This window comes from Callionymus lyra, chromosome 14 (assembly GCF_982586985.1).
Source record: "Callionymus lyra chromosome 14, fCalLyr1.hap1.1, whole genome shotgun sequence".
Lineage (NCBI taxonomy): Eukaryota > Metazoa > Chordata > Actinopteri > Syngnathiformes > Callionymidae > Callionymus > Callionymus lyra.
In genome coordinates, this window is record NC_141831.1 from 9395724 (window position 1) to 9408731 (window position 13008).

At 39.0% G+C, this 13008-nt stretch overlaps 1 protein-coding gene across 2 annotated transcripts; it reads left to right on the forward strand.

The window, feature by feature from the left end:
- The first annotated feature begins 1122 nt into the window (after positions 1 to 1122).
- On the forward strand, positions 1123 to 12237 carry sim2 (SIM bHLH transcription factor 2). Of its 2 annotated transcripts, XM_087807578.1 has the most exons (11): positions 1214 to 1391; positions 4625 to 4707; positions 5919 to 6008; positions 6090 to 6198; positions 7221 to 7306; positions 7373 to 7572; positions 9076 to 9182; positions 9270 to 9417; positions 9480 to 9633; positions 11143 to 11404; positions 11483 to 12237. In XM_087807578.1, exons 1-11 carry the CDS (start codon positions 1217 to 1219, stop codon positions 12034 to 12036), a joined length of 1968 nt encoding a protein of 655 aa, XP_087663704.1. In that variant the 5' UTR covers positions 1214 to 1216; the 3' UTR covers positions 12037 to 12237. The 2 variants fall into 2 exon arrangements, with proteins under 2 accessions (XP_087663705.1, XP_087663704.1); XM_087807579.1 differs by having other exon boundaries at positions 1123 to 1391; positions 5919 to 6198.
- Positions 12238 to 13008: the final 771 nt, after the last annotated feature.

Consider the following 13008-nt stretch of genomic DNA (forward strand, 5'->3'; position numbering starts at 1 on the left):
TTATTCCATGATAAAAGAACTTCTTAGTTCAAGAAGAATCCAACGTCTTTGGAAATATCTCTGGATCTTTCTCGATGAGGGTCAAAATGTGGGAATTCTTCTGATGAGACGATGTTTTTTCAAAAGGGCAGCAAAAGTCTAAACCAGTGGTTGGCAATTAAATTCCCTCAGGGGCCACATTTGTACAGTAGCTGTTGTGAAGGGTCCATCAAGACAAATCAAAGGGGTGAAAAGAGTCAAATCAAGGAATAAAATCAAGCTAATGATGCTAAAATGATAATTATATTGCATTTTTATAACTTTTTTAAGTGTAAAATATCACACAAAAGCTATTTTCCCCCCTAATATATTTACTTAAATCGATTTGAGTGGCAATAAATACCCACAAAAAATGTCAAAAACAGAGAATGAAAGTCTTAAAACAAAACCTTGAAGTCATATTTAGAGAGAGTTATGAAAAATAAAATAAAATCGTTGGTCTTCTTCACGATCTTTGACCCCACGAGGTCCACATGAATAGAATCACTTTAACCAGGTCTGGTCGCAACTCGTGTATTTCTATGTCATTTTACAAATTACACATGAATTTATCTGCACTTCACATTTATTTCTTTAAACATTGATTCATGTGAGTTTACTTACTTCTTCACGTTCATTTTTATTTCTTTAGACATTTTCTAATTCATCAGCCATAGTTTTATATTTACTCTTATTATCCTTTTATATTATTTCGCTTTACTTTGTGTTAATTCCCCAATTTCCTCATTAAGTGTAGGCAGTAAAATATGTAATATGTATATATTTAGATACATATTACTTATTTATCTACTATTACTCAACTTACATCCTTCCATAAAGCGTGTGTCACAAATGAATTCACTTTAAAGATCCCGATGACAACTATATACGTCGAGGCTGTGATTTGCTGACGGTCCCTTAAGTGAGTGACGACCAGGGACCGAAAGTGAGAGACGCACTCGGACCTCACACACACACACACACACACACACACACACACACCCTGACAAGCTCACACGTCCGAGTCCCGAGATGAATGCTGGGATTATTGTCCACCATCATCTGAAGAGGAAACATTTTGGAGGCTCCGTGATGAAACTTTTCCTTCTTTCTCCAGCGATCACGTGGTGACCCCTTACTTCACCAGAGCAGCTGCTCTTCTTCTCGGACCTGTGGAGAACCTTCTCGAGGGGGAACTATGAAGGAGAAGTCCAAGAACGCCGCCAAGACCCGCAGGGAGAAGGAGAACGGGGAGTTCTACGAGCTGGCCAAGCTGCTGCCTCTGCCCGCGGCCATCACCTCCCAGCTGGACAAGGCCTCCATCATCCGGCTGACCAGCAGCTACCTGAAGATGAGGACGCTCTTCCCGGACGGTAACTTCAGGAAAACTATTTTTATTTTAATTATATCTGTTGATTCTTCTAACTTACTTTTGAACGGGAAAAGAAAAAGAAAAAGTCCCCAAAAATAAATAAATGTACGACTAAAAGATTTTGATCATTGAATTATTTAATTAAAGATAAATATTTCTAATAGAAATCCATTCCAGCAACGAATATTTTATACCGAAACATTTATTTATTAATCGAATATTAAAAACTCAGATGTATTTGTAGGTTGAAAGCTTATCATCCGTTTTTAAAGTTCGTTTACTTAAAATAAATACGTTCAAAAGTGCATCAATTGATCTGGTGATATTTTTTAGCTTGCGCTATTTTATAAAAGTAAATATACGTTTAATTAAAAAGATTTATTCTATATAAATAGCAATATTTTTATGACTGATCAAACTAGAGAAAAAAATATTAGTAAAAATAGCTTTGATAACATGAATGAACGCTAAAAGGAAATCGTGCAGTTTCTAAATCTGATAGTTATAAATATAAATAAGGTATTTAAGTATATTAAGAAACAAAAGTTGTTTTTTTTAATTTAGATAAATATTTGTCTACTCTACATCATATACAAGAATATGAAATCACGAATTTGAACTAAACATTTCACCTACTCGATGCACTATTTAGGTTTATTTTTAACAAAATGTACCGTGTACACAAATAACCTTTTTTCTTATTTATATTTTATTAATTATTATTTTAATACCAACCAAGAGAGAGTTTGTCGTTTAGATTTGATCTCTGTTTATAACATATTTGCCATAAAAAGATATTACAGGTATATACATTTTTGTTAACGTGGGCATAATGTCTATTCATTTTACCAAGATCATTTTAAGGTAAAATAGGAGGATAAATACATTTAATAGATGTGTTTATCTTCCTATTGTCCTCTGTTAATCTTTCCAATTTCCGATTATTAAATAAAATAACACATTTTAAATACAACCTTAATAAATTTGCAAATAAATAAGACCTTAAGATTATTCCTGTGGACAATAATTCTCGATCAATCCATTTAAAAATAACAACAAATCATAACAATAATGCCGTTGAAACTGTGCGACGTTCAAAGAACTTTGTTCAATTCTCACTCCAAGTTTTTTTCGGCGAATACATCGTTTTATATCTTTTAAGACGCCTCAGGATAATTGAGTTCAAGCTTTTCACGACTTAATGAAGTCCGTGACTTTATGAAGACAAATGATGCAACATGTGGAAGGTCAGAGGTCAAACAAACACAGCTTTCCCCCGCTGTCATCGCTCGTGAGAGCCGTGAACGCAGCAGACCACCCGGCTGAGCGTGACCGGGTTCGCTTGAACGCATCACTCACCTCGTCCTTCCGGCGGAAAAACAATAGATTTGATCAGTTTAAAATTAATACGTCGCTTTGATAGAGTTAAATAAACCTACTTTTAAATGATGGATGTATTAACGAAAAAAACGAGGCTCGATAAGTTTAAATATTAGCGTAATTTGTTTCGATTAAAAACGTTTTTATATATATATATATATATATGTATATAAAAAAGGGACTTCCGCTTCCGTTAATATATATCTTTTCTATAAACGCCAAAAGAGCATTATTTTTGAGTTAAGTTATTTTTTAAATGTGTAAAATATACACATTTTAAAATTAGTCCATTGGAATAAATATTTAAATAAATATATCCAGATGTTTCCAAGCTTAGTTTAAATACAGGAATAACATAAATAATGATTTACAAACAAATGTAAAAGATATTTATTAGGATACAATACAGGAGATAGTTGAGATTAGTTGTTTCTAATGTGTGAAGGGAAATATCTGAAACTTCGATAAATCTGCTGACATAAATCATCTTCTTCTTCTTCAGCAGCTCAGTGTTATTTATTGAAAAGTTTATAAGACATCTGTCAGGAAGCCCCGTCGTAGACACAACTTTTAGGAGCTAGATCTATATTTAGGGAAGAAAAAAGCTCAACTATTAATCTCTGGAAAGATGACTGACCTCTTTGAATAAAGTGAGGGTCACGGCCAAGTGAGTGGGAGCAAATTTCTGTCGGATATTGCTCTGAAAAGTGTAAATATATTTAAAAATGTAAAGTATATCGAATAGTTTTGCCTCTTTATCTGAGATGAAGACATTCTTGAGTAAAATGCTCACGGCTGCCACTTTACAGCTTACATTACTTGTTCCCTTTCCCCAAAAATATTAAACATTTTCATGCTATTTCCTATTTATTTGTTACTTTTTAGATACTTAATCTATCCTTAAATCTAATTTTGCATTAATAAATAAGTCAAGATATTTGGCATTTAATAAAAAATATAATTATACATCTTTATACACAATAAAATGTGTGCTATATAAACATTAAATAAAAGCCATTTAATAATTAGTGGAATAAAACCCTTTACTTACAGCAAAGATAATATGAATAATCTTGTAAAGACGATCAAGATGTGCAATCATTTTCATGATTTTCTTATAGAAAAGTCAAACTTACAACAAGACTAAAAGTGTTCTTGACTACTTAAATAATACATAATTACACGTCAATGCGTGTGCGGTCTAGTCGTCTCCTCCTTTTACAAAGGCCTGGGATGATTTAAACGCTCTTTCGGTTCAGATTCCATGTTTTCTCACTCGTCCATTATACACACAGACTAGAAGGAGAAAAATAATGAATGAATTAAGAGTGAGTGGAATAAGTGGATTATGTAATCCATTATAGGAGCTGAAGGTGTCTTTGAGTCCCGGTCACGGGCCGGTCTGGATCCTGCTGTCAGCACATCTGGATCGATACTCGATAACAGGATCATTCTTGGCAGTTTTTCTTTTTTTAAGAATTTGAAAATTAACTCAATGCCATTTATTTTCACTAACATTTCTCGGAGCTGAAGCAAAAGTGAAAACATGAATCATAACTTCTTATTTGGCTTTAAACATCAGTTTCACTGATCTGTTTTTTTGTCCTTTAATACAAATATATGATATTTATTAGAGGCTGAAATTCAAAACTTAGTCCAAGACATGGCCTAAAAAAAAGACTTAATTTAACACAAACTCAGACTGACAGAGGCTTAAAACGATATTAATTTAAAGTACATGTTAGCCTTTTTTTTAAACACGAGTATTGTGACATCCTTAAGAAGTAATTTTTTGTATTTAGATACAACTTTCTTTTTTGATTTACATCAAGATTATCTCACATTCTCATACAGGTCTGGGGGATCGCTGGGGTGAAACCACCAGGTTGAGTCCTCTGGACAGTATGGTCAAAGAACTGGGCTCCCACCTGCTGCAGGTCAGTACAACAACAACAAAAACAACATGTTTTTTTGTTTTTTTAAGTGGTGGATGAGATTATTACAGCAACAGTACATATTATTTGGACATTTTTTTTAAATTATTTTAGTCACATTTCTTTCCTGCAATCAATTGATTAGTTTAGTGAATAGTCAGTATAAATCTCTAACTGTTATTTTATTAATGTGTTTTACTACATATGAGATTTTTTTTTACATGGTACTGAAACATTTAAGGTAAGGTAAGGTAAGGTAAAACTTTATTGATCCCTCAGGAGGTCTCCTTTGGGAAATTGTTTATTTTGAGGTTACAAGGAAGATAAAACAAAAAAAGCAACACAACGAAGGCTTTCACCTGGTTTTGTAAACCAATGTACATATTTGTCAACAGAGCTTCTACCTTGTTTTAGTTACACTCTTCTGACACTGGGGGGAGCCAGAAACGATGTTTCTGATCTTACGTATTGCTGCTTTAATAGACAGATGAATAAAGAGATAGGAAGGAGTTTAAAAAACAGAAAATTGAAACTGTGGTTTAATTAATAGGTGAACTTGTAAACTGTAACTAAAGGGAAAACAAGCCAATAGAAAGAACGAACAAAACCTAAAAAACAGAGATATTATAAATATCATCTAATGTAATCTAATGTAATCAAGTTTAATTATGCCATGACATTTTATAAAAAAAAACTGTTTTAATTTGTTTTAATTAGTAGTTGTTGTTTTTTTAAAAATAGAAAAACATATATACAATAATAAAAGCCATTTTGTTTCGAAAATATTTCTTTAATTTCCTTTTTATTTAATTTGAGAAAAGAGATATAATGACAACGTGCACTAAAAAAGAATGAACAAGAAAAAAAAAAATCATTGTCAACATGTTATGGTGTTGTTATATGTAGAAATGAATAATAAAAAAAAATACAAAATAAATGTCTTACAGCTTACAGAGGCATTTATACTTCGTAAGGGTCACATGTGGCCCCCAGGGACATGCGGCCACTTTAGTTTGGATTAAATGAAGTACTAACTGTGTGTGTATGTGTGTGTGTGTGTGTCTGTGTGTGTGTGGGGGTGTGTGTGTGTGTGTGTGTGTGTGTGTGTGTGTGGGTGTGTGTGTGTGTGTGTGTGTGTGTGTGTGTGTGTGTGTGTGTGTGTGTGTGTGTGGGGGTGTGTGTGTGTGTGTGTGTGTGTGTGTGTGACTCCTCAGACTCTGGACGGGTTTGTGTTCGTAGTAGCCTCTGACGGTAAAATCATGTACATCTCAGAAACGGCGTCGGTCCACCTCGGCCTGTCCCAGGTACTCCACCTCTCTGCACTTGGCCTCGCTCTGACTGGTTTCAAATCAATGCAACTCTGCCATCCCATAATGCATCTGCAGGTGGAGCTGACAGGGAACAGCATATTCGAGTACATCCACCCGTCGGACCACGACGAGATGACGGCGGTGCTGGCGCTCCATCAGCCTCCTCACACCCACTTCTCTGCAGGTTGTTACCACTGCCAAGGAGATTATTATTGTCATCACAGTGGCAAGTTTTAAATACATTTTAATTAAATTATTTAGTTTTCTGGTTAGTGCAGGTTTTTATATTTTAATGGTCTTGAATAGAGGTGAATAGTAAAATAAACTTTTGTTATTCGCCTGTATGGCCTTTAACCGCTGCTGCGAATACTCTGACAGGAACTAAAAGACTTGAGAAGTAAACATTTATTTGACTACTTTAACAAAATGTCACAATAGAACCTGTTTTTGAATTTTGTATTTTAAATCTGCGATGCTTTTAAAACTCAGTTATGCACTGGATCCAACCACCTGGTGGCGCTATAACTCCCCCCTTTTCATACACTTCTTTTTCGAGCTATACCATTTTCTCAATCATGATAATAGTTTTAATTGATTTCATTGTATGTTAGAGATTTAAAAAAGAAAAAAAAAATGACCTCCTTGGCAGAGTTATACCCTGTCTCAGTGCTGTTGCAAAACGTCTTTTCCGAATATGTTTATTGATAATAATACAATGATATAAACATTTATATGATATCATTTTTAATAAACAAACTTCTGAAATTGATTACAACAAAATTTATGGAAACATCTTTGAAAGTTATTTTGATTCAAAAAACAAGTTTAAAAGTGAGAAATAACAACATGATAAATAAAATAAAAAGCAAATACAAAAAAAAAACCTTCACACAACAAACGTGAAGACATGAAATAAACATAATAAATCAGTCCTTTAAGTGGTTTGGAAAGATTGGAAATTCATTTGAAAGAAGATGTTTTTGTTGGTTAGACGTTTGTAAGACAGAAAAAAAACAAAAACCTTTTAGGTTGAAAAGCAAAATGGCCGACGAAGGAGAAGAGGTGATTCATGGAGGGGACGTCTTTTTAATCCGGTCTATTCCAGGATTTTTTTAGCTTGATTTTCTTATTTAAGAAATTAAGAATTAATTTTGTCGTATTTGTAAAGAGATAAAACTGCTCATGTGATCAAAACATCTTTGCCAGAATACGAAGTGGAGCGCTCCTTCTTCCTGAGGATGAAGTGTGTTCTGGCCAAACGTAACGCAGGACTCACCTGTGGAGGCTACAAGGTCAGTGAGTTACTCATGCGTAGCATTTAAAAAAATCACAGGTTGAACATCCATGTGTCCTGACAGGTGATCCACTGCAGCGGCTACCTGAAGGTGCGTCAGTACGTCATGGACCTGCCCGTCTACGAGTCCTGCTACCAGACCGTGGGCCTGGTGGCCGTGGGTCACTCTCTGCCTCCCAGCGGCATCACGGAGATCAAGCTCCACAGCAACATGTTCATGTTCCGAGCCAGTCTGGACTTCAAGCTCATCTTCCTGGACTCCAGGTAATTCAACAGCCGTCACTCATTCAATGAACTATGCCGGTCGTTCAGAGACTTACGCTTTCTTTATTACACCTTGTGTCGTCTCTGGGTCAAGGTGACCCAAAGGCCCGAAAAAAACAAATGTGTTTAACCCTGTGACCCAGAGACGACACAAGGGACACCTCAAACACATTTGTTTTTGCCACAACAGGGTCACCTTGACCCAGATATAACACAAGGGCTACCACAAACACATTTGTTTCCGGGCGTTCGGGTCATATTGACCCAGAGACAACACAAGGGGTACCTTAAACACATTTGTTTTCGCGGCCACAGGATCGCCTTGACCCAGAGATGGCACAAGGTATACCTCAAACACATTTGTTTATGGCCACAGGGTCACCTTGACCCAGAGACGACACAAGGGATACCTCAATCACATTTTTTTCCCGTCCAGAGGGTCACCTTGACCCAGAGATGACACAAGGGGTACCTTAAACACATTTGTTTTCACGGCCACATGATCGCCTTGACCCAGAGATGGCACAAGGTATACCTCAAACACATTTGTTTATGGCCACAGGGTCACCTGAGACGACACAAGGGATACCTCAATCACATTTTTTTCCCGTCCAGAGGGTCACCTTGACCCAGAGATGACACACGGGGTACCTTAAACACATTTGTTTTCACGGCCACAGGATCGCCTTGACCCAGAGATGGCACAAGGTATACCTCAAACACATTTGTTTATGGCCACAGGGTCACCTTGAACCAGAGACGACACAAGGGATACCTCAATCACATTTTTTTCCCGTCCAGAGGGTCACCTTGACCCAGAGATGACACAAGGGGTACCTTAAACACATTTGTTTTCACGGACACATGATCGCCTTGACCCAGAGATGGCACAAGGTATACCTCAAACACATTTGTTTATGGCCACAGGGTCACCTGAGACGACACAAGGGATACCTCAATCACATTTTTTTCCCGTCCAGAGGGTCACCTTGACCCAGAGATGACACAAGGGGTACCTTAAACACATTTGTTTTCGCGGCCACAGGATCGCCTTGACCCAGAGATGGCACAAGGTATACCTCAAACACATTTGTTTATGGCCACAGGGTCACCTTGACCCAGAGACGACACAAGGGATACCTCAATCACATTTTTTTTCCCGTCCAGAGGGTCACCTTGACCCAGAGATGACACAAGGGGTTCCTCAAACACATTTGTTTATGGCCACAGGGTCACCTTGACCCACAGACGACACAAGGGATACCACAAACACATTTTTTTCCGGGCATTAAGGTCACCTTGACACAGAGAGGACACAAGGGATACCTCAAACACATTTGTTTTCGCAGCCACAGGGTCACCTTTTCCCAGAGACAACACAAGGGATACCTCAAACACATTTTTTCTTTCCTTGTTGTTCTATTTTCTCTGATTTTTTAATCGTATTCTTTCATCCGACCCGTCCTCACCCGAGCCTGACTCTCCCCTTCTCTCTGGAGTCAGGGTGGCAGATCTAGTGGGCTACGAGCCTCAGGACCTGATCGAGAAGACCCTCTACCACCACGTCCACACCTGCGACGTCCTCCACCTGCGCTTCGCCCACCACCTGCGTGAGTCCTCATGACCGCAAGGTTCTATCGAGAGAGTCCAGGGGGGTCGGTTTGAGACGACGTGTCTGTCTTTGTGTCCCGTGCTAGTCCTGGTCAAGGGTCAGGTGACCACCAAGTACTACCGCATGCTGTCCAAACATGGAGGCTGGGTCTGGATGCAGAGCTACGCCACCATCGTACACAACAGCCGCTCCTCCAGGCCGCACTGCATCGTCAGCGTCAACCACGTCCTCAGGTGGGTTCGTAGGTCAATAGGTCATAGGTCAACGGTGGACTTGAACAACCTGGTCTTCGCAGCGACATCGAGGGGAAGGACCTGCAGCTGGCCGAGGACCAGAGACAGGCCAACAGGCCCAGACTGGCGTTCCCGTCGCCTCCAGAACAACGAAAACCCTTCAAGAACGCTTCGGGGAAAGTGAGGAGCAAACAGAGAACAGCTCCGTACGCACAGGTACGACTTCCTGTTTACTTCTTGTTTACTTCCTGTTTACTTCCTGTTTACCAACGTGACGACACATTAATGCACATTATATGATGTTATAGAAGGATCTGTGACGCTTCTGGTCCTTCAGGTGATTTATCTAAACAGATGAACTGAAACAACCATAGGAATTAGTGGGAGGAGTCAGTACACGATCGCGTTAGATACATGACAATAACCTGAGCGCTTTAAAGTACATAATTAGCTCGCAAAAAACCCCTTGTATGTACGTTTAGAAGTACATAATTAGCTAGCAAAAACACTGTTGTACGCACGCGTAAAAGTACATAATTAGTGCGCAAAAACACCCTTTGTACGCACACTTAAAAAAACATAATTAGAGCGCAAAAACACCTTTGTATGTACGCTTAAAAGTACATGATTATTTTGCAAAAAAAAACCTTGTATGTACGCTTAAAAGCACATGAGTAGAGTGCAAAAAAACCCTTGTATGTACGCTTAAAAGTACATGATTATTGTGCAAAAAAACCCTTGTATGTACGCTTAAAAGCACATGATTAGAGTGCAAAAAAACCCTTGTATGTAAGCTTAAAAGCACATGATTAGAGTGCAAAAACATCTTTGTACGCACGCTTAAAAGTACATAATTAGCGCGCAAAAACACCCTTGTATGTACGCTTAAAAGTACATGATTATTGTGCAAAAAACCCCTTGTATGTACGCTTAAAAGCACATGATTAGAGTGCAAAAACATCTTTGTACGCACACTTAAAAGTACATAATTAGCGCGCAAAAACACCCTTGTACGCACGCGTAAAAGTACATGATTAGCGTGCAAAAACACCCTTGTATGTACGCTTAAAAGTACATCATTAGCATGCAAAAACACCCTTGTACGCACGCGTAAAAGTACATAATGAGCTCGCAAAAACACCCTTGTATGTACGCTTAAAAGTACATAATTAGCTCGCAAAAACACCCTTGTATGTACGCTTAAAAGTACATAATTAGCTCGCAAAAACACCCTTGTATGTACGCTTAAAAGTACATAATTAGCTCGCAAAAACACACTTACACCGGCTGATTGGTCGCTACAATACTATATTTAAACTCTACGGTACGTCTCTGCTGCTACGTCAAAATTGACCGGTAGCTTGGCTGGGCGGCAAAGCACTATGAGAGCAGTTCAGGTCACCGTTACTGAGAGGGTGGTTTAGAGCGATGTCACCTCATATGTACTGTTTTGATTTAGTTTAACGCGTGAGGTTTTCAGAACTTATACATGGGAAAAAATGAGGTACGACTTTCCTGAAATGCCAAACATGAAGTTATAAATAAATGATTATCGCTTATGTCGAACAAAAGATGCTCATCACACCCACTGAGTCCATGGGATTGGTCGGCTGGGCGGCAAAGCAATACGAGAGCTGTCCTGGTCACCATCACTGAGAGGGATGACACCTTAAATCTAATGTTGACTTGCAAGTTAGTATCACGTTTCCACTGTGTTACCCGCAGACCTGCAGTCGGTTCAACCCCGCCCGCCAAGACTACTCCCCACAGAGGACCCTGCCCATGGAGAGGCTGTTGTACCCCCTGACCTCAAGTCCCGAAGCAGCCCAGGACCCCGGGTGCAACCGCTCCTCTTTCAACTATTCTTGCAGGCAAGAGTCCGGCTCGGTAGCCAGCCCTCCAATCGGGTCCTCCAACTGCAGGGGGGCGATGGGGCGGGACCCCTTTAGGGGCAGCAAGGGCCCCCCACCCATCAGCAGATACACAGGTGGTCAAAGTTTAGACTGGGAGTCGAAATACTCGAGTTCTAACTTGTAGCTCACTGGAACTTCTGGTCTCCTTGCAGGCGAGACCCCGGACGAGAGGCCCTGTGACCCCCCAGCCAGAACTACCTCCACATGTCGGCTGCAGCACGGGCTGACCGAGCGATACGCACAACTCCAGCACGAGGGGAAAGTCTTCCAGCATTTCAGACCTCACGCCACAAAGACCGCTAAGACCCCGGGAGGAGGGCCCGGGGACGGCGACCTCTCCTGCCCTCTCCTGAGCAGCCTCATGGGCAAAGAAGAAGACGGGGGTCTCCAGCATCTCCCCGTTCAGATGGTCCTGCAGCAGAGACGGATGCTGTACATGATGGAGGCCCCGTACAGACCGCCCGCCGAGGACGGGGGGGCCACGGCGGAGCCGGAGCGGGAGAAGATGTGGATCGGGATGGGACAGAGTCCGTACGTGTCGCTTAACTTTCAGCAACTCTTGGGCAAACACGGCTCGCACTTGGGGTCGCTGGCCGACGGTTACCACGGCAACCAGCCCAGCCCCGACTCCAGCTCGTCCCCCAAGGGCCACAGGGAGATCCCCCATTACATCGGGACCTCCGTCATCATCGCCAACGAGAGGTGACCTGGAGCGCCGCGAGGAAACTTCTGACCAGATCTTTTTCGTAAAAGCACTTTACATCACGGTGGGCGACTCTTGCTCATGGACTCTTGGGAATTGAACCGAGAAACTTCGCTGTTTTGAAAATGTATTTATGCTTAATTTTATTTTTTAGTGCAGATGTTGCCCGAAGCATTTCTTCTCAGACGTGTCATCGACTATGAACAAAATAAAACCGTTCCTACAGGTGGCGCTATAGTGATTGTTTTCTAGGGTGACGAGATGTTCTTCTTCCAGAGTGTGTTTAAAAAGTTTATTATATTCATTTTTTTTGTTGAATGATTGAAAAAAAAAAGAGAAAAATTCAACCTTTCAATGTAGAAATTATTAAAATAAATTATGAAAAAAATTAATAAAGAGACGTCAGTGAGTAAAATAGTTTTTAAGTACTTGTTCTTACCTGAAAAAAAAGTTTGTTATTTTTACATTTTTAAATAAAAGTATTACATACATTACATACATAATATAATTATTATTCTATAAAAAAGTAAGTAAGTGAAAAATAAATGTTTCTTTAAGCGAAAAAGAAACAAAAAATATTGCTTCGAGGAACTTTTCTTTTGATTTATTAAAAAAAACTAAAGTTTCTTTGTTACAAAAAGCTTTTCTTTTTATTAATTAATAGAGAAACAAAAATATTGCTTCAAGGGAATCTTTTTTGTTTTAATTAAAGCCACTTTTTTTAATTAATATAGATTTTTTCTTTTACCAAAAATGACCAAGAAACAAAATTACCTCAATAACAAACAACTATCAAAAATAATAAAGGCTAAACAATGTTCAGACATTATGTATCGAGTCAAGATACAATGATTAAAAACGCTGATTTTAAACTAATATATGTGGAGATCGACACAAATTTTGGTTTAAAAAAAACGTCTGAGCCTGTGAAGTATTTTTAAATTAATATTCCTATTTTCAAGTAATATTTATCAT

Bases quoted from the DNA above. Each gene is read 5' to 3' on its own strand.
- sim2 (XM_087807579.1), top strand. From the start codon at position 1,217: ATGAAGGAGAAGTCCAAGAACGCCGCCAAGACCCGCAGGGAGAAGGAG. The intron at 9,183-9,269 runs GTGAGTCCTCAT...GTCCCGTGCTAG, and splicing joins GCGCTTCGCCCACCACCTGC to TCCTGGTCAAGGGTCAGGTG. The intron at 9,418-9,479 runs GTGGGTTCGTAG...TGGTCTTCGCAG, and splicing joins AGCGTCAACCACGTCCTCAG to CGACATCGAGGGGAAGGACC.